This window comes from Leguminivora glycinivorella, chromosome 4 (genome assembly GCF_023078275.1).
Source record: "Leguminivora glycinivorella isolate SPB_JAAS2020 chromosome 4, LegGlyc_1.1, whole genome shotgun sequence".
Classification (NCBI taxonomy): Eukaryota; Metazoa; Arthropoda; class Insecta; order Lepidoptera; family Tortricidae; genus Leguminivora; species Leguminivora glycinivorella.
The window spans coordinates 13,796,621-13,818,939 of NC_062974.1; the positions used below are offsets into that span (position 1 = coordinate 13,796,621).

Here is a 22,319-nt window from a genome sequence, read left to right on the forward strand (position 1 = left end):
TTAGCGGCTGTTAAAAATCATTCATTCTTCACGCCTGAATGGGTTTGGGGAGCGGGAGACTCAGACGTTGCGCAGGTACACAAACAGTTGACGCTTTGATAGTTTTTTTTGGTCTTCAACTTGTCTACATGTTCAAGTGAGAGAGAAAAAATGTTTTGATCTTTTATGCGTTGCGTTCTTTCTCTACGCTGCTACAAAAATATACAGTTGTTTAAAGCATGCATACGCTTTGCTTTTAATTTCTTTAATCGATTTTTCACAGTTACAGTTTGTATTATACTCCACGCGTTACCACATTGCTGGAAATTAAACCCATTATCGTGTATGCACATTTCCTTATCATAAAAGGTGCGGTGTTTTTCAGTTATAGGAAATGTTAACGATGTTTACCGTGAACGTTAACGCTTTACACAACTCCGTGTATTTCCGTTATAGTTAATAACTGATATGTAAGTAAGTAAGTAAATATTCTTTATTGCACCATTTTACATGTTGTATGAATACAGAATGTTTAGTGAGAATATAACTAGGTAACAACAGGCGGTCTTATCGCTAAAAAGCGATCTCTTCCAGACAACCTTAGGGTAGCTGGAAAAACGGAACAGAAACAAAAGTTAACAGGCAGTGCAAGAACAAAAAATATAGAGAAAACCAACACAAACACACATACATATATACCGAATACATAAATAAATATACCTTACATACACATAATACATACATACATACATACATAAATACAATAAAATAAAAATGGCAACTTAAGATAGAGATAGATAGTATAATTTAAGCTGATTTTTGAAAATTGGAAGAGATTTTGCTAGTCTTAATTCTACTGGTAAGGAATAGGATATGCAAACATACATAGACACGGTGCACAAAATTCCTTTAAAAAACATTGTTTTTTTTTTGCTGATGCCCCTGTGACCGGCAGACGGTTTTTAATACACTACGGCGCGTGCACCTTTGATAATCCTCTATCTTTATCACTCACTAAGCTATTTATATTTCCTTCCTCTCGTTACTGAACCCCATTACAAGTACGGACAGCATAAAGCATTTCTCGAGCGGCGCGCGCGTAATTTTGTTTGAGGTTATGTTAGTATTAATTCGTCATTCGCCTTAGGCGAACGTGCCGCGTCGCCGCTTGTCGCCGGCTGCAATCGTTCAGTGCATCAGCTGCGTCGATCGATATGTTTTGTGTTGTGCCGACTCCTGTATAAAGTTTGAATGATTGATTTGAAACTTAACGACTTTTAATATGATCGCGACTTTTGAACTAAAGTGCCAAACGATCGCCGATGTCCGCATGACTTGGATAAATTAAAAGAGGTTTGTGTTTGACATTAATTTTAAACTTAACGGTTAGGAGTGAGCTGTCGCTTGGAAAATTTTAGCGATTGGTTTTAAGATTTTTTTGATGTTATAATTATTGATATACAAATTTTACCATATAGGTAGGCAAATACCTACCTATTTTATTACTTAAATCTTATAAGTTGTGTAAAACTAAAGTATGTGCTAATGATTCGGTCACAACAATCATCATCATACCTATAACAACAGAGGTTGGCTGAAAGATACGAATTTTCTAAAGTTCGCCCCTATGGTTATATATAGCCATCGATCTTGTACTAATTGATTAGTATTACTTGTAAAATTACATCAAAATGCACAATTAAATATTCATAATTACGATATATTGCGTATGTACGTATATTAAAAAGTATAATTGGCCATTATTTCAATAAATCTCTAATATCAACACTCGGATGCATCGCATTGCATAGCTGTTGTTAAATTCGTCCCCAGCATTTCCCCTCGCGTACCTTAAGCCCCCGTCACACTCCGTCTGCTATACATTATACCGAACCTATAGCATGTAACCCCTAAAGCAGGGACGATAAATGTGAGTTTCCAATACAGAGGTTAGAGGTATGCAGACGTTGTCGCCATCATGCACCCTCCTTATTGCCTTATTGCATATTGCGGTATTGTGAAGCCTCAATCCATTAGACGATTAATCCATACCATTGTAATGTTTATATTGTTGTGTAAATGGTGACTTAGCAAACATTTACCTAAATATTTTACCGCAAGCCTTTGCAAGTATACGTTTATGCAATTACAGAAGAGGCAGGTCGATCTCTGAAAACGTGATAAAACGAGCCCATCAACAAGTTGGTAGGTATTTTACAGATCGTCAGTCGTTAAGTTGTTATTTTCGCGCCCGTCGCTCGGCTGCCCTATCTTCACCTTTTCCCTGACACGTTTCAGCATAATAAATATAGACACTGATTTATCGGTGCAATCTTTTTCAAATATTTAAAAGAACTTTCGTAAGGTTCATCAACATTATCTTTCAAATTTATCTTTAAAGACTTTTCAAGAGGCGGTGTTTATGAAAAGCTTTATATTACTTGGTATGTTAATATCTTCGCCAAAATCTGTCCGTTCGCCTCGAAGCCGCCTTAAAAGGCGACTTGTGTCATTAAACAAGATGCCCCAGTTATGGGCTGGGACAAGTGTGGACTTGAAAGATTCACAGTTCACAGCTTATCTAAGTAACTACCGTCTTTGTTTAGTTGGTTAGCACCAACCAAATCCTTTGTTTGCGTCTGACGGCTAGGCAACACTTTCGCATATTTTAGTTTTATAATAACCCGTGTTTTAATGCCGTTCTGCTTAGCGCAAGTCTGTAATTAAAACCTTAGAGTTAGTAATCAAGAGCGACCACCAACGAGAACGAGTAATTATTAAGTTGTTTCGACAAGGCAAAAGATGAGCGCATTCATATTTTTTACAGTTTTGTTCACCAGTCTATAAAACTCCACTGGAGAATTCTCACGAGACGTAAGACCATTTAATGTTTTACCACCGCAATATTCGCAACGCAGGAAACGTTAAAGTTCATGCATTTCGTAAGGTAGAGTTCGCTCTATTGTAGACATTACAGTACAAAGCCACGGATGTATCAAACAATCCTTGATCTATACGAACAAAGGTAGACACGATCTACATTTTGGCTTTCAACTCCGGCGAATTTAGTAACGAAAACATTCATATGCCGTTGTGGCGGTAATTCTTTTATATTTACTAACATAAGTAGAACTAGATCTAATCCACATGTTCCGGATCTCCCACGCGTGAGATAATGAAGCTGCTGGACAATGGCGGCTTGTACGGGGTCGGCGTGCCAGGGCTCAAAGACGAGCTACTAGACGAGGAATGCTTCACAAGAACTCACACAGAACCCTTTGTTAGACTATATAAAGAGCTGTTCATTCAATTGAGAAACCCGCTACCAAACTACGCGTTGCGTGCTTCGAAATCATTAAGTAGTCCTTATACTAATAAAGAGATGAAGAGCAAATTATAGTTCACTGGTTTAAACACAGCGGTTACGATTATACTCGTGTCTAGCTCATCATCATCATATCAAATATTTTAAATTGATAATGTTGATAGCCCGATAACTACTTACAAGTCTTAAATGTTTGCAGTTTGGTCTTAGCTTTTGGCACAACCATTCCTAGCCAGCCGACCGTTTAATGACATCCGCCGCAAAGACCGCCATAACAAAAGAGGTTAGTCACGGTAACCCCACGTTGCGAATCTTCCAGCGATAACAACTTACTGCGTAATGCAATGCAGCATAATATACCCATTTGAATACGAGTAAATGTTAAACTTTTTCATCGCACGTAGTGCCCAAATATTACTTACAGAGAAAGTGAATACGAATTTCAGAGACCACCAGCATCGAGAAAAAACAATCGTGTAGTTAAGTTTTTTCTGTCTGTCAATAATTTATCTCCATTTGAGCAACCTGGCCTAAACGGAACAGCATTTATTCACGGTCCACATTGACTCTTGAACGATTTGTTATAACTATGGACAGAGTGGGCAGGTAAATTGTTCTGAATCTGACCTTGTCTATTCTATGCCCAAACAATACGAACGTTTGCGAAATAAATAAGATGATTTAGTCGGTAAGTGTTAAATTATGATAATTTGAGTTACTTGCTCGAAGTAGGAAAGACAATAAATTCTTCGATTACATCACCGCTTATCCAAAGGATGCAAACATTTTCACACGGAGGACGTCTACTTCCATTGTTCATAGACCCTGGGCCTTGGGTCGACTTGTAGGTACATGACAACATGACAAACTGGCAAAGTCGCAATAAATTAGGAATTCACTGTCTCTAATGAGTAAAAAAATAATGAACCAATATAAATGAAATTTTGAATGAAAATCCTGTAGTAACTATATATATGGTTTTAATTCAAACGTTTGTTCGTCAGTGAATTTGACAGAATTTCGTGCAGAAAACCTACTACGTGCTCTCCATCTCCCTGGGACACAGATCACACAATGATATAATGCTTTAAACAGTAAATGGAACCAGCGCAAACTGATTTCTCCTGAGAAAAAAGCTAATAAAGGAGGTTAAACATAATAGCAATGTCGAGAAGTAATTTCCCAGATTCGTTCGATGAGCTCGGATCTAGAGCAGCGTTGATGGGTAGTTTCTTAATTCGACGGTGAACAATATAATGGCAGCAGCTGGGAGTTGCGACGACAATAATGTACAGAAAGGCGACCTACTTGCTACTGCCAATAATAGTATTAAGCCTGCTGTAAATTAAGTACGACAGTTGGAGCCATTCATATTCATTAAAATGTTATATCTAATTTGCTCTACTGACAGTACTGACACCCGTGCAAGTTCCCAGCAAAAGCAAAAGGTCCGAGCTGAACGATATGGCTACACAGCGTAGATATCAGCTAGATAAACATAAGTCGACCGAATGAGTGTTGGGTCACATTCCGTAGGGCCCATTGTGCCACTATCGCTATCGCGGCGACGCATAAATCTGAGTTTCGTTAATAAGTGTGGGCGCAACATGGGCACGAACCCGTTACACACTATACATTCCTTAAACTATACCCTAGTCGCGTTCATTTTAAGAGCTTTACTAGGAAAGCAGACAAAAACTCGTCCCGTCCCTTTAAATCTGCGTATTAAGCTATTAAATATTACACATTGGAGATAGGTATTATACCTGCTGATGATTAACGAACATAAGTAGGTACCTTTACCTAACTTAGGGCCATTTGCATCAACCATATTTTTGACAGACACCTCATCGTCACGTAGCAGACGTCTATGGAACTTCCCATACAATTAAATTTAACGAACGCTTTAACGGTGACAGATGGTTTGATGCAACCGGCCCTTACTGAAACTTCGTGACCTTCGGTAAAAGTGATAACTTTTCAGGGTTGTTATTTTATAGTTACAATGAATAACTTTAGTTGCTGTTTTTTTATGTTTTTAATTAGATACATGTATTTGAAAGATTTAGATTTATAGTTCGAGTTATTTCTAGATTTCTTCACTGTATTCTTTTCCTATTGAATTTCAACAGCATTAACAAATCACAGTAATTTGTGTGTCTCGCAACCTCGCTGATTGGCACCCTACTTGAACCTTTTAATTGATCCGCCGGCAACGGATATAGCGAACCGTTTTTGTCGTTTCTCACGTGTCATTGTATCAGAGCAAGGCAAGCACTTGAGAACATGCATGAGCCAGAACTCTCAGGCCCTCTAGCCAAGGATACAATCGTTTGCTCCGTATCGTATGGTGGTTTGGTGGTTCTTTATCCCTCTCTATCACTCTTCCGTATTATAACGACAAAGCCAGTTCATGCAGCGTATCGTACGCTACAAGCGTCAACGATTGTACGATTTCCAGATACCCTGCCCGTCTAGCCGAAGTGACAATCGGTGATGGTCGAAACACAGTCTGGCTCTGTCCCGCCACTACAGAAGCGGGGAGAGGTAGCTTACGAAACGCTTACGAAGCGTAAGCAATTGTTAGTTGGCTAGGTACCCGCCGGCCTAGCCGAAATGATAATAGTTGACGCTAGACTCCGATCGAAACGCAGTCTAGCTCTGTCGCGCCAACACAAAAGATCGATAGAGTTAGCTAGCTACGATAACGATATTATCGTAAACGTTTGGGCATTTGGCTACGTACCCTGATATAATGGCTACCCCACTTGATCACAAAGCGGCCCGCGGGGCGAGAACCATTGGAGTACCTCTTCACCGACGCTACATAATGTACATTTATTATACGGATCTGATGATAATGCAGCTTTCACACAAGCCGATTCCCATGATGGATGCCGGGATGGCCATTTTATTAAGATTTTTAAAGATGCACTGGTGGGAACGTTGGCTATGTCAGGTGGGTAACGCAGACATTCTTAAAATTCATAATCTGAAAAAATCATGATCTTACAAAAATCAGATCGAGTGCACGTAGTTCCATACAATTTCGCGACTGTTCACACACACTTGTTTTTTAAGATTATGAATTTTCAGACTGTGTGTGGCGTGCCTAAGAGTACTAACATTTTACTCGGATATCCATATTATACTCGAAACGAGGAGTAACTGTAAATGAAAATAGACGTATTTGTCTTATCTCATCCCACTTTATAAGTGAAGGAACATTTCTACAAAATAATATGTAGCAGTTCCTTAATATTCCTAGTAAAACAAATGTATTACGTTTCCTTAATTAGACAAATGACTTCAGTTCCTTAGAATTTGTCCCAAAATGGAACTACACAAGACAACGTAGGAGTCGCGGATTTGTCACCGTCTCGTACAATAATAGGTATTTTATTCGTATTATAATAATAGGTATTTCATTCGTGCTTATGCACTAAATGGTTAGTTTAACCCACTTAATAAGGTAAGGTAGATAAGTATCATTATTTAAAAAAAGTACTTTTGCAAGTAAATTATGCTACCGACTGTATTTCATCACAATAAATAAAGTAATTAATTAAGTTAGATTTGCTAGGCTTTCTATGCTCTACAAACTCTACATTGAACTGCATAGGATAAAACTTTCTAGTATTGTCTTATTTAAACTTTTACATGTCAGAAGAATCATCATCCCGTCATTCTATAAAATTCTTATCTCAGGCAGCTGGGACGTTTTCTTGTTAGCCACGCCACCGACGTATTAGTATAAAACTATGCTGACGTACAATTTTATTAGATTTAATTCTCATATCAAAGAGGATATCGTCCTAGCTTATAACTAAATATTTTCGAACTGATAAGGCTAAACGAAAAAGCATTTACTTCTTTGAAAAACCAGAATGATGATTGATGATGATCATATCGTCACTACTTTTAAAAAATCTCGTATCTCACGCTGTTCCTCAAAGTTAAAACGCAGTAAGTCTATATGCATTCCATACATACTTACTACAATGTTCTTTTCATTGACAGACGAAGATACAAGTTTTTTTAAAAGTAGTGACGATATATTTATTTTTCGCGTATACACTCAACTACACAACTGTTACGCTAAATGTAAACTAAGACTGAATTTAATCTCATTGATCTGTATAAATTGCAGAATGACTGCACGTCTGCATGCCTCACTGCCCGATTCGAACATTAACAGATGTCAAAAATAATCACTAGACACGATTTGGGTCAGTTATTTCAGTGTCAGTATCTTAAAGTTTGAATTTGAATCGGGCTGAATGTGTGTGGTGTTAATACTTAGCTCTAGATAGCTCAGTGTCACTCCAATCTAGACGGAGCGTCTGTGATTTGAGTATTCAATTACGGCCATCTCCACGATTTGCATACAATCATGACTGCTAAGTAGCTTTTGCTGGGAACGGAAAGCTATTTAAAAGCCCGTCATAAACAACATATTTCTTTAATTCTAATTTCTACATACGGTTAATGAGATTGAAATAGACTGGGTACTTTGAGTAGATACCTACTTAAAATTTATACCACAAATACCACAATAAACCAGCGGCTCCGTAAGCTGACCTTCGCGATAGGCTTAGCCAACGCAAAAGTGAAAAAATATACACATTGTAGATTACAGATAATTAAATAGGCGCTTAAGCCCTTTATGGCAGGATCCGCATTTTGAAAAAAGAAACAGGCTTGACATAAATATATCCAACCATAGAATCTAGTCACTAAACACAGGAATAGTTTAAGAAAATATTGCGAATCTGTAGAGAACTTCCGGACATACAACATGCAAATCGAGTTAAACCTACGCTGTTGCTCCGGTCAATAGGCTTGACCATACCATGTGGTGTGTCAGATTTTTCCACATTTCGCTTACGCTTAAAGACTGCTGAAGTGTGCAAAAGAGAAGCTTTCACGTATATGATCATCCTATGAGTGCAAAAGAGGCAGACTACAAATGAAAAACGTGACCATTTTTGATGACAGGCAGCGGCCGCTAGCGGCCTTCTCAATTTAAGTTAACGGATTAATCGTAATTTTCAGTACAAAAAGTTGTATTTAGAGGATACAGTGAGCGATTTCCGTTTGGATTAAACAGAAAAGTAAAATTATACACGTTATCATACATAATTTCTGAATTTAATATTCCCAATGACACTTGACATTGGTCCACTTTTGGTCTCACTGTTGATATTCGACAGTTGTTCTGTGTCATCCTACTTCTATATGGATTTTTCTGATGCGTGGTCACTTCAAAGGTAAGAAAGATGTTTTCAGTTGAAATTCCAACAGATTCCTTATTGCAGATGCCTATAACCTTTGTGCTTGGAACGCCACACGTTATTGTATACATTATTTTTAATAACAAGATATGCTCAATTCAAAATATTAAAAATATATGCTAGGACGCTTGCATACCTAAGAGATGTCAATTCGTAGGAACGATATTTTACTCGTATTATGTGTATGTTAGTTGTCTAAACCCAAACTCCCATGAGCTGTGGTGAATGCCGGGATAACGCAAAATGAATGATGATCATTATGTACAATATCTAAATCGGTTCATCCGTTCAGGAGCTACGATGCCACAGACAGACACACACACACACACAGACAGACACGTTAAACTTATAAAACCCCGTCGTTTTTGCGTCGAGTCGGGGGTTACAAATGAACCTCGGTAACAAGACCTGGACCAATTTTTTTAATCCTAAGTTTTATTGTAACTTTTAATGTAATTGTTTGTATTATTTTGTATGTTGTTTATAAATAACGTACCTCGTTATTGTTTGAATTGGGTTTTTACGTACCGTTAAGGTATTGCATCGATCGCGAGTAGTGCCGGACGGAAGAGCAGTGACCACGGCGCCGGCGCCGATTTCGGCGCGCAACGGGACCCACCGATTAACGGCTCCAGACCCGTACCCAGCTTAGGCTTAGATTACTGTTAAAATATAGTCTAAAGTACTGAGCCGGTATATATGTACATATTTAAAATTAGAAGCATGAAAAATGATGAACAATCTTAGACGCCGCAGGTACATTATACTACTTTAGTATTTGATGCTGAATAGGTCATTATGCCTCATCTGAAATAAGAATTTCTGTAGAATTTTCGGATGTTTTAGAAAAGTAATTTCCTCACTTGAAGCATAGGGTACCTAAGGGTAAGTAACATGTTATAGGAAGCCCGTAATCCGTATGTGTAGTTTGCAGTATTATATTTTAAATTTGAGTTATATAATTGTTTCAGTACCCAAAAGTCTTGGATAAAAAAATACAACAGACAAGACTGTTGCACAATAAATACCCAGCAGTTTAAAAGACAAGCTCAATTATCTGCGCAAAAATTCAGCGGCAAAACCCGAATGCGTTATAGCCATGTTTACTTGTTGCAGATTAAAAGTGCTTTCAGTAGTAGCATATGTACAACTACTTATAATGCAGAAATACCTACAAAATAAACTCGTAAAGGAAACAAATAATCAAGATATTTAGCGCGCTAAATGCGGCCCTGGCGTTAATGCAAGCTTCCGATCGGCATACAGCTATCTGAACTGTTTCACTCATTGTTGGCAAAATGAAGCTGCCATAAATTGCACGCCATTGTCGTTTTGTCATTGTGAATTATGAAAATAGATTTTGCGGTTACCAATAACAAATAAGTACTTAGCGACCTATAATTCTAACGATACTTAGAGGTTTTCATCTAACCACAAAGTCGGAGACAATGGCGATGCTTCTGAACTAACCACAATGAAATCAACTTTATTATTATTTTGCTTATAAAGAACGAACGCTATTGCGATTTGTTCTTGTTACTCTTTGCTAATTTTATAACAAAGTGTAATCATCTAATCATGAACTCTTATAATGGGAGACATAAATTTTAACTTTTGAGTATCTCAAACAATTATACATTTAATTTTAAATTATACATTGACCATTGTTATGTAGTTGCATGGTAACCTCCCACTATGCCTACCTTAGACTATAAAGACATTATCTACCACGTTAATGTTTAAGCTTAATACATAATAATTTCATATCTTTATTTGTATTAAAAAACCGTTCATAACGTATTATAGGTATCAGACATTTTTCCCTACAAGTAAACCGTTTAGGTACTCTCGTATAATTACGTACCTAATCGTGCGTCTGGCAATCGACGTTCAACTAAAGTTCTCTTCCCAAATAAAATTCCCCTTTGTTTTTATTTGGTCCCGAGGTCGTTTATCAGCCATAAAGATCGCCCCATCTCGTAGCAACTCGGAATTTAATTACTCGCTAGTGTCCACACCGAAATACTTGTTCCCTTGGGATTAATATTCGTCCTGTGGTCGCCATCGCCAAATGACCAGAGTAAAATAGAGTACTCCATAGTCGCATAATTTAGACCCGTGCACTTAAATATTACGTAGATATGCTACAACCGATAATGACAAACTGGGTGGGTTAGTCCTTATAGGTAAGTATTTATAGAGCACCATTAACACCAACAAACAATTGACATTTGACCCCGACATATGATTAATTCGCTATACTTAATTGTCTAATAAATAGTTATTGTTAATGTCACAGTTTCGTTTTCTTTCAACCCCTTATTTGTCAAGAGTGGCACTGAAGCTTTAGTAGTTTCATGTGTTCCGCCAACCCCTTTATGGGATACAGGCGTGATTGTATGTATGTATGTATAGTTATTGCATTTTTGTTTTTCTTTAGCAGGAATGCATAACCTTAAATCAGTGAACTCATTAACAAGTTTATATTACATATATCGCCCTCTATGATCTTCTATCACAGACATCACCTATAATAAGTATGTTCTGTTGTCTCCTTAGGTACAGCAGAAGATAGATTACTGTCTATATAATACTAAAATACTTGCTCCCTCAAGATTAATGCTGATCCTGCGGTCCCCACAACGCTCCCTATAAAATTACCCACCATTTATATCCTACACGAACAGTCTTTTGGTCGTTAACAAATTTACGGCAGTCCTGTCCAATATGTATGATACAGAATGAGGTAAATTTGCTATCATGCGTTATTTGGTTTTTTGGTTTGGAAATAAATGATAGATAATTATTGATAGTTTTCAAGCAGGTTGACTAAAAAAAATGCGTATTTTTTTATGAAAGACTTTTTATATAAATATAATAGGTTGCCTAATTAAAAACTCGGTTGTATAGGTTTTAGACAAAAATTGTGTTTTTTACTTCTTCCTTGCGATATACCGGATTTTTTCCACAGATCAAGAGGGGATTAAATCTGCGGAAAGAGAAGAATCATGAAATAAATTGGGTCCGATACATTTTGCGATTCTTCTTCACGTAGACCGTCTTATCACAACTAAAAAAACTTTTGAGGGTAGAAATTCCTTGTAGGTACCGTATCCTATTGGTAGTTTTTACGGTGTTTCCAACGATTTGTGTCAAGAGCAAGCACGAACGGTCTTGCGTGGGGCAGCGTAATACTAGTGCATTATAGCATACTGGTAAGTGGTAAGATTAGTTGAAACACGCAAGTGAATGCTTGCACTCAATTGAGTGGTTAATTCATGGCCGAAATAATAAGTAACAAGTGTTAATTTAATTAATAAATGTAAGAACCGCACGATTTATTGCACGAACTTTGGTCTGTTTATCAGTAGAAATTCAGGGAGATTCGAGCTTTAAAACATCTGCTTTGGATGCCGGTCCGTCTTGCTAGCGCCATATATTAGGTGCCATAATTAAATTTGTAGTACGAGTGACATCATTTTTAAGTCTTTCATACAAAATAATTTTCATTATTTTTGACTGATCATTCTCGTTTCTTGAGCGTCGTTTCTGATAGATCCTTACATTACATACAACTATTACAAGACTATTGATTCGCAATACGCTCTTAATTAATCACATTAACTACAGACTTGGCTGGCATTCGTGTACAGCGATGTCACTCACGCGAACTTGACAAATAGTTGAAATAATATTAAAAAATTAAGGTCCCTATTTAGTATTCGATCGCAGGAGCGGATATCCGCGACGGCGCGCGCGCCGGTCGGACACGCCGTCTGCGTCTAATTATAACGAGATGCACCGCATTACCATGCTATCTTTATTACAGGGCTGCATTCATTACTGCACCCGACCCGTGCGTCTTCCTGGACTAGATTTTATGTGGCGGATATACGCTTCACTGTCCATACAAGTTTGTTAATGTTACCATAAGCGTACCGACATGTGTGTTCTAATTTTGAGTTAATTTTATGGGTACCTTGTCTTCATTACCTATGTAGATACCTCTAAGTAGATTTCCCTGTAGTGTTACCGCGTAGTGTTACCAGTTGAACCAATCTTCAATCAGTAAGTCTATTGGGAAGAAAATTCCCAGTGATTCAACTAGTACAACTACACGGTAAAACTAGAGGGAATAGCCAGATTTTTCTAACTTTGGTTACAAAAACAATACTTGGTAATTTGCCCAAACTGTAATAAATACGAAGTATCAAAAACACTGTCAACTTAGCTTGGCATGACTCTATACGTCACGACCTAAATAAAAAACTATAGTAAAGTATCTAGCTCGTGTTAGAACGTCTTCCACATAAATACAGCACTAGCAGTACCGCTAATAAAGTTCTGTGTATTGTTTACCAGCCGGGCCGTGAGAGGTAGATGGTTGCAATCAGTATTTACGGGAACTAAGTCAACGTTGCTTCTCAAACAGCCAGCGGAAGCCAGTTGTTTGCTGATTTAAGCCCATGGGTCGGTGTGGGCGTTAATGTCAATCCGTGGGCTTGTGTACTCAAATCCGGATTCATTTCAACGATGTTTATAAACACGCCGTAGATAAAGTCATTATTCTATTTACCCAAATGCGGTTTTCTGGGAAAATGGGAGCTTTAACGTATCTGAGACAACGATTCCTCAAATTTCATATACCTACATTGAGTGTCTACTTTCATAAACTATTTAAATATATATGTATACTTTACTGGAGCACAGATTTGCTATTTTAATGTACCTAAAATTACGTAACTACAAAACGCAATTGCCACAGTGGTAATTGATTGAATGAGACAGATACTTATTTATGAATAACGCTATACAATTTTTAAGATCCGCCTTGCAGAATGCAGAATCTAATTTGGTGCACACAAATGATAGAAAACTTGTATTACGTATTTATAGTACGTATGCTATAATGTCTAATGCCATAAGCTCCAGATGAGTATAAAGTTGTTCCTATATTTAGCGATGCGTGATAAGTGTCGAGGGTATTGTACGGACGATTTAAAAATAACGGCCAGTGTACCATAACTAACTACTTATGTTTTAATAATCTCTGTACGAGCATTCTACTACATAGTATAAAAAGTAATATCTCAACATTACGTTATCTTAGACAGCATTCAATTACTTATTTGATCCTGGCTGACCTCGGTACATTAGTTAAGTACCTATAGTAGTAATCAGCTTTTTTACTTTGGCTCCTGAGATTGGAAGATCCGTGAAGACGATTCAAAGACATAATAAAAACTGTTGATAAGAACCAAATAAGATAAAGATACGTCCAATGAAGTACCATTTTTGTTACATATTACTATTCTGTAGTATGTATATAATTATGAATATGAACGTACTGTACTATAGGTAAAACATAGCCTGTATCCAATACAACTTATAAATATGGATCAATCTGATACTCTGGCGGTATGATTTACTATAAATAAAATGAAATGTACATAACTACCTGTACATAAGTATAAATGTACATAAGTATACCACAAACAAGAGGAATGTAGATAAAATTAATACTTAGCTTAAAACTAAACCTAAAACTAAAATACCATTAAGTATGAATACTTATGAAGGTAGATGCATATTCTAACTGGTTAATAGAGCCTACGGAGTAGGCGTAGGTTAGGTTAGGAGTTAGGACAGGTTAGTCACACTTGTTTACTTAAGATAAAAAAGTTAAGTCGATGTCGTAGTTCTACAAAGATACGAGCGCTTGTTCCGTATCGTATGCACACAGTTTAGGTTCATCCAATGGCACATTTTACCTATCTATGTATTTATTTTATACCGAGAGCTATTCTAGTTAAACCAAAAATATTAAATTTAATCTATTTTTTGTAGACTAAGCGCAACTAATAAATAAATATAATTTTCCCGTGTTACAATTTTAATTTCTTATGTTGTTTGACGTCACTATCTAAATCACATACAGCTCCGCTTTACAAAAAACTCTTAACCGTTCCAGGGCTTGGTGAACCATGGGTGCGCCAGCTTGGGGTTCGCGCGGCGGCGGCGACCGGCCGCGGCTGCTGCGCATGACGCCGCTGCGGCACAGCTTCGCGGCTCCTGCCTCGCCGCCCGCGCAGCCGCCCCCGCGCTCCCACGACTACGCCTCCGACGCCGATACTAATAAGAAAGGTAACTTCCTACTTTACAACCAACCAAAGCACTAACACGACATGTGTACCTTTGACATTAGTAAAGCTCCGAACTTTATGTAGCTTGATTAATATCGCATATTCATGTGAAGAACACTTGTTTTAAATGCCAAAATTAATTTTCAGAAGAAAGTTGGAACGCAAACCTGTCACAAAGATGGAGAAAGTTGCGTCGCCGTTGCTCGCGGCTACGACCTGGATCTGGCAACCGCGAGCCTAGCCCCGTGCGGTGCTCGCCTTCGCCGCCGCGGCCGCCTCCACACTGCTCGCCGGCGCCGCCGGCTAAGCTATCCTTCAGACATCGCGGGAAAGTGTACACCACGGCTTCTCTACGAGTGACTAACGGAGCGCCCGATCTCCTTCGCGCCTTAGGCAAACTCGGTGGAGGACTTCGACGACGGGCTCTATCAGCTCATGACGTCCTTGCCCCGCAACAGCAGCAACAACCTGCTACCTTCTACGTTCCTAGCCCAACCTCTGTGAGAACACCGCCATCGCCGTCTCCTCCGCGACAAAGTACTCTGCGTCGGCGATGCAGTTCTCCAAACGTGTACCGCGCTAAAGCTTCGCCGGCGCCTCGCGATCGTGCCCCGCTAATCTGTCCTGACGACGAGAACCGTGACGTGGTAGACTTTAATTATATACCTGAACGTAGAAAAAGTAGTGAATCAAGAACTAGAAGGCCTTACAGTGAAAACGTGGAATTAGATGCTCCAGTGTATAGAAATGGGTACAGTCGCTTAACGCCAGAACCCTCACAGAGGCTATGGGAGGAGCCATACCGCTTGCCTCGGGTGCAGGCCCGGCAGGACCCCATGCAGCCGCTGCGCAACGGCGTGGCCGAGCTGCGCGTGAGCGCGACCCCCAGGAGCGCGCGCCCGCCACCTGCGCCGCCTGCTTCAGGACCACAAACCAAACGACCACCGCCACCAGAACCACGTGATGGGGTACAGTCTTTTGAGGTCAGTATCAAAATATATATTAACATTATGTATGTGCGTATATATAATATCACAAATTCAAAGCACCATTCTCTCGCCATGGTTGGGCACTTTCAGAACGTAATGAACCCAACTCAACAGCGATTTGTTTCAGCGTTAGGTTTCGTTATGTAGGTGCGATTGGCAGTGGCACCATAGCTCAACAAAAATATTAAGCAAGTAAAAAAATGTTAAAGCTCCATGCCTCAGGGGAATAGTTTCTAATAGTGAAGATAATTTAACGATGTCGAACAAGAACGAATAACTTAACGTTTTATTACTTAGCGGGACTAACGTAAAATTTTATTACTTGGCACGTTAAATCTGGATTTAAAGGAATAACAGAAAAAGTAACCGGTCAGCTATCGTCATTGAAAATAGATGTCATGTATCAGAAAGTACCTATACTTATTCAGGATTGTTTTGAATGGGTATATGTCCATCCTTTGCTATATTATTATTCTTGTATACATAGGTAGTTATGTACATTTTATTTGGTCGGGTATTTGACGTAAACCACGTGAGGTAGGTATATATGATTTTTTTTTTGGCGTGAATGAAATATGAATTGATAAAAAACTTGTTGACATTTCAGGTTCGATTCACCAAATCAGCAGGAGGCAAAGGCCTCGGGTTCAGCATCGTGGGTGGCCGGGATTCTCCGCGCGGCAACATGGGCATCTTTGTCAAGACGATCTTCAATAACGGACAAGCGGCTGAATCGGGCTTGCTGCGCGAAGGTTAGTTACCGTTCAGAACTCCTTTGAGCTAAGGAAAAACGTTGATTTACAATTGTAATCTCCTCGAAGAAACTTATTGGATACAGTTCTTATCGCTACGCTCTCGACGCTCTTATCACTTTAAGATTAAAGAACTACACTGTAAAGTAGTAGTGTGGAATAAGAACCTTACATCGCAGTTCACATTCCTTGGGAACGGTTAATCGACAGCTGCAATTTATTGGTATTTCTTGCCCCTGAGTTACCTGTCTCGTATATGAGGTGCGTCCTACATACACCTGCCTGTACGTACGCAATATAAATGTCGATTTAAGGTTACGTCATCGGAAAGGTGAAGGAGGATAAATCTTGATTTAAACTAAAGTAGAATTCAACGAAGGTCTACCACTTTACGTGATTATAGGTTTGTCACCGAGCCATCTCTGATCGGTACCTAATTAGATACCAGTTGTGCCTGATTGCTGTGTTAGTGTGTTATTATTTGTGACAGGATGGCTAATGGAAACCTAGTAGGTGTTTCCTTTTACACGCATGCAGTGTAGGAGTAGTCGTGATGTACTGGAGGTCACTCGGGCACAGCGGACACTCGCTTCGGCCCGGGCTCAAGGCTAGCAACGTTTTAGATAAGGAGAAACTATTGTTACGATTAAGTAATATGAATGCCTTATAAGTACGACTATTAAAAAGTCGTTAACCTGGTAGTTACACTTAATAAGAACTGCAGAACTATTTGGAAGCGTGTATTTATATCCTAAACTGCAAATATTATGAAAAATTAAGTTTTTAACTATACTCGGAACGAACCCAAACAAAATTAGGTTTTTTTTAACACAAAACTACCTATGGCCACCCCTCGCTTCCATCATCAGATCAGTTCTATATTCCATTGTCGTCTAATTTACGTAATGTATGTAAATAATTGTAACATAGCTTAAGTGAAAACTTAGTTAAAGTTAAAATCTATCTATTAAGAAATGTTGGTGGCAAGTAATTCATTGATATTACTGTGTGATACCTTGATGTCATAACATAGCACTCCCAATATGGCGATATCCCACATTGATATATCATTCTGTGGGTGTATCTATCCATTTGTAGCAGATCTAAATCGATAACATTCAAATTACCTCATTTAAATGCGGAACTAGTTTTGCCTTCATTAATTCGTATTTAGTTTAATCGTCTAAACCAGGGCAACCGCAAATGATTGAAACGTTATATTTTAGAAATAATTTAATTAATCAATTAGTTCATAATTTTTATAATCCTACCTAACAGCTCTACCTATTACCTACCTGAAGACCGGTCTGGCTCAGTCGGTAGTGACCCTGCCTGCTGAGCCGCGGTCCTGGGTTCGAATCCCGGTAAGGCCATTTATTTGTGTGATGAGCACAGATATTTGTTCCTGAGTCATGGATGTTTTCTATGTATATAAGTATGTATTTATCTATTTAAGTATGTATATCGTCGCTTAGCACCCGTAGTACAAGCTTTGCTTAGTTTGGGGCTAAGTTGATCTGTGTAAGGTGTCCCCAATATTTATTTATTTATTTATTCTTAAAGTATAATAAATAATGAGAAGGAAGTACTTATACTTAAGATGTCTTTCTATTGCTCGAATATAAAAGACTGATTTCCTTTACATTAGAATTCATAACATAAGAATGTCCATATAGTTAACTAAGAGTATACACCTAAATTTAAAATAAACCCTCGAGACATTGCACCAAGAATACTGGTGCCATTGCCTTGCTATACATATCTCAGTTCTGATACGTTGTGCGAGGAAGTGGTCTGCTTTTCGGTGATCAGTATAACTATACAAAAAACTCTAGTATTTTTACAAGCTACAATATCACGTGACAATGCAATATTATTGTATCATGGAGCTGATCTGATGATGGAGTAGAAAGATGGTCATATGAACTCTGTTATGAAACGTCGTATCCCTACCGAGTAAGGGGTTTTTATAAAAGTCTCGGAGAGCAGTAGATGACTGTTGAAAGAAAGGTACAGTCGGCGATAAAAGCTTGTGGCAAAAATATTTTTTTTGCAAAAAATCTTATTACCTAACTAAATCACAACGGATTACTCATCATCCTAATTTCCATTTCAGGAGACGAGATAGTATCAGTAAACGGGCGCGGCACGGCGGGTCTGACTCACGGCGAGGCCATCCGACTGTTCAAGGACGTGCGCGCCGGGCCCGTGTTGCTGCGTGTGTCGCGGCGTGCGCCGGCGCCGATGCGCTGACTGCCCTGCGCCTGCTGCGGCCCGCCGCACCAGGCGCAAGACTACTACTCCACCTTGTAAAGATGTAATTGAAGCATACGAGTTTAATAGGTTGCCAGTCGAGATAATATTAGTAACAGGCAAACCTGAATGATACACGAGGCTATCCCACTGCTAAAGGACTTGTATTGCTGTGCTTAGCGCTGCGTACGCCGGCGCCGATGCGCTGACTGCCCCGCTGTTAAAGTATTACTCCACCTTATAAAGATGTACATACTTGAAGCCTATAATAGGTCGGTCGTCGTGGTTGATATCAGTAAACGGGCAGGCTTGATGCACGGGGCCAACCGACTGTTCAAGGACATACTGCTGCGCTTAGCGCGGCCGGCGCCAATGCGCTGACTGCACCTATTGAAAAGATATATTTGAAGCCTATAATAGATCGCCGGCAGGCCTGGTGCGCGAGGCCCACCGACTGTTAAAAGGACGTGGCGCGGCGTGCGCCGGCGCCGGTGCGCTGACTGCCGTGCGCCAAACACTTACTTTAAGCCTAAAATAGGCGTGCGTGATGTTGCCAAATAACAATAAGTTAGTCCAAGCTCTGACGCCGTGGCTTGCGTGGGCGACGGTCGCGCGATGGTCGCGCGACGGCGATGCGACGCATACGAAATCAAACCTTATCGATATGAAAGTATGAGACGCGACGGCGACGGTCGCGCGACCGTCGCCCACGCAAGACACGGCGTGAGGGTTCGGGCTAGAATTGTATTCCATATCCCAAATAAAATTTTAATCTGTAATCTAATAAAGTAGGGAAGTCCTCGCAATTTTCGATAAATTGAAATATCAGCCTATTTACCTACACCTAACAAAGTATGTGGTAAGTATGTGATATTATACGCTCAAAGGATACTTTAACAGTAAATGTCATAATCATAATTTACATTTATACTGAAGAGAATGGCTCAAGGAGTCATTTCAATAACATATTTGCGACTTTGTATATCACTAACTACCTTCAGATCGCTTTTTCACGGGGCATTACATATTAATATTTAGGTACCTAAACCTAAGTGTCTCTTCGACACTTTAGAATTCAACAAGACCATTATTACCTGAATATTCCTGGCAGTCAAATTACTCGCTTTAAAAAGTGAGGGCTTACTTTTACAGTACATATGGCGTTAGGTTACCGCACTAGTGCGCAAAAAGGTACTTTACTTGCTTATGAAACTCCATATACTTCCATATACTTATATTGTAAAACAAACATTCCTTTTAATGGAATTTTCACTTTTCCGCACGCGTATCGTAATGTACTTAAGTACTATTAACATTCTGTTACTTGAAGTTTTCAATATTTACATGAACTGGCAATAGATTTAATAACCTTTTAATATGTAAATACGCACATTTTAGAATTAAATGAGTTAACTAATATATTGATAGGATTTGGATGCAGCTTTGACTAAGCTTTAAAATATTTATGTAATGGCAAGTATACAATTATAATATTAAGCATATTTTTGAGGAATTATTCACATACAATTGTGTAGGTATTTTGCCTAATAAATATATACATACATACATACATCAGACATGTAACAATGGGCCATATTTCGAAGTACATCAACACATTATTAGTATAACATCTTACAATTACATTATGTGGCAACCATCGAAAATCTATCTACTCGTAATATTGTCCACGCACAATAACCATATAGTATTGTACTACTTTGCTTGAAAAGTAAAAGATTTACATACATAAATAGGTAAACAATAATATAGAAAGTCCTAGGCACAGAAGAAAAATGGCAATCATGGGTGGAAATAAATAACGCCTGTCGTGTCTGTAATTTTGTATCGAGAAAAGAAGAGTGCGTAGGTATTTTGGTAGTTTATTGTATGTATCTACTAAAAGCCGTAGGATATATTTATGGCTCATAGATTAGCTAAGCAAATTTTGTAAAGATATTCGTGTTGGATTAAGTGTAGGTATAAAGAATAGTGACATTAGTGGCCTTGTTTAGCAAGGTTTTAGTATTAAAGCTAAAAACTAAACAAAGAACTACGCCCAAACATTGACACAATTTTTAAAATTGTCTGTGATATTGACTCTACACCGAGTTGAAAAATGTATTTGCACTTTTTAGTGCTCTTTACAAACTTAAATAGGCTACTAACTTATTTTTATAGAAACTATTTAAAGTCGAGTAGTGTATTATATGCGCTTATAAATTTATATAAAAATAGCGTTTTATATTTTTTATTTATGTACGATTTTAAAATCTAAAGATAAATTTGTAGAAAATAACTGCAATAATCATAATGTAACGTATTTTTGTACATTTTAAAATTAGAAACGCGAAGTGCTTTATACAAAATAAAAAGTGTAAGTAATAAAATGTTTTGTGTATTCTTTCTACCTCTTCCGAGACATGCACTTCCAAGAATTAATGTGTTAACAATTATTAAAAACCTGCATTTTATGATTTTTATTTATGTCTCGCGCAGGAGTTCAGCCGGCTGACGATATAAATAACGAAATATTCTAATTTGTTGATATTTTGGTGACGACAGTTGAAAGACAAATGATGATGTCGGTTTTTGGTGAATCATTTTCGTAAAAGACCTGTAGATAATATTACAGGAGAACTGCAACCACGGGAGAAAGATACGTTAAGAGGCAACAGGAACGAAAATTCTAGAAGCCCCCTTTCAATTTGGGAATTTTATTTAAACATACTTACTCGTGTTATTAACTAGATTTATCGAAAAAAAAATTGTCCATTAAGACCAACTCAGTTAAAAGATATTACGAAAAAATCTTTAAATTCGAGGTACCGCTCTTGACTGTTTGCTCCTCCAAAACTTAATCAATCGGAACGAAAGAACCCCGCAGCAAACATAGGGAAAAAGTGGTTTCAGTCAAATCGCATGAAATTTTAGTATGATGTAGAATTAAGTCTGCTGATTATTTTTTTATAAGGGCACAACTCTCTCAGACTTATACTTTCGAAAATAATTAATTTAATTGTTTTATACAAAATATATGTAAATTACCTATTTTACGTAATTCCCCCTCTTTGCTCTGTTTTGCATAGAGTTCGTAACATAGATAACTGATAAAATGAAAGTCAATGTGACAGACAGCTACATTATAAAGATGATTTATTATTTTCGATAATTACGTACTTAATTATAAGCACATTTTAATTAAGCACAACACTTATGTTAAGCATACTAGATGATGGCAGCAAGAAATCCTTGCTTTGTCTGCAATAATCTTGTCGCTCCTCGGGGTTTGAGACGTATTCCAATCGACAACCTACAGTCACAAAAGTCGATATTGGTATATTAAAATTATTATATATTAGTCGATATTGCAATCCGATATCGGGAAACTATTAATAACTGTCAGTAACTGTCAGTGAGTATCATTTAGATATATTGATTTCTAAAAACACGTCGCGTAAATAGAAAAATATATACTTGATTATTTCTGAAAGTATAAGTCTGAGGGAGTTGTGCCCTTATAAAAAAATAATCAGGAGACTTAAATCTATATCATACTAAAATTTCATGCGATTTGACTGAAACCA

The 22,319-nt window shown here is 38.1% G+C and overlaps 1 protein-coding gene across 1 annotated transcript; it reads left to right on the forward strand.

Annotated features, from left to right (window-relative positions):
* The first annotated feature begins 1,094 nt into the window (after positions 1-1,094).
* LOC125225666 (serine/arginine repetitive matrix protein 1-like) lies at positions 1,095-21,116 on the forward strand. The gene is made up of 5 exons (XM_048129481.1): positions 1,095-1,332; positions 14,570-14,742; positions 14,889-15,724; positions 16,338-16,482; positions 18,599-21,116. The coding sequence occupies exons 2-5, from the start codon at positions 14,583-14,585 to the stop codon at positions 18,733-18,735; spliced, it is 1,278 nt and encodes a 425-aa protein (XP_047985438.1). The 5' UTR covers positions 1,095-1,332; positions 14,570-14,582; the 3' UTR covers positions 18,736-21,116.
* Positions 21,117-22,319: the final 1,203 nt, after the last annotated feature.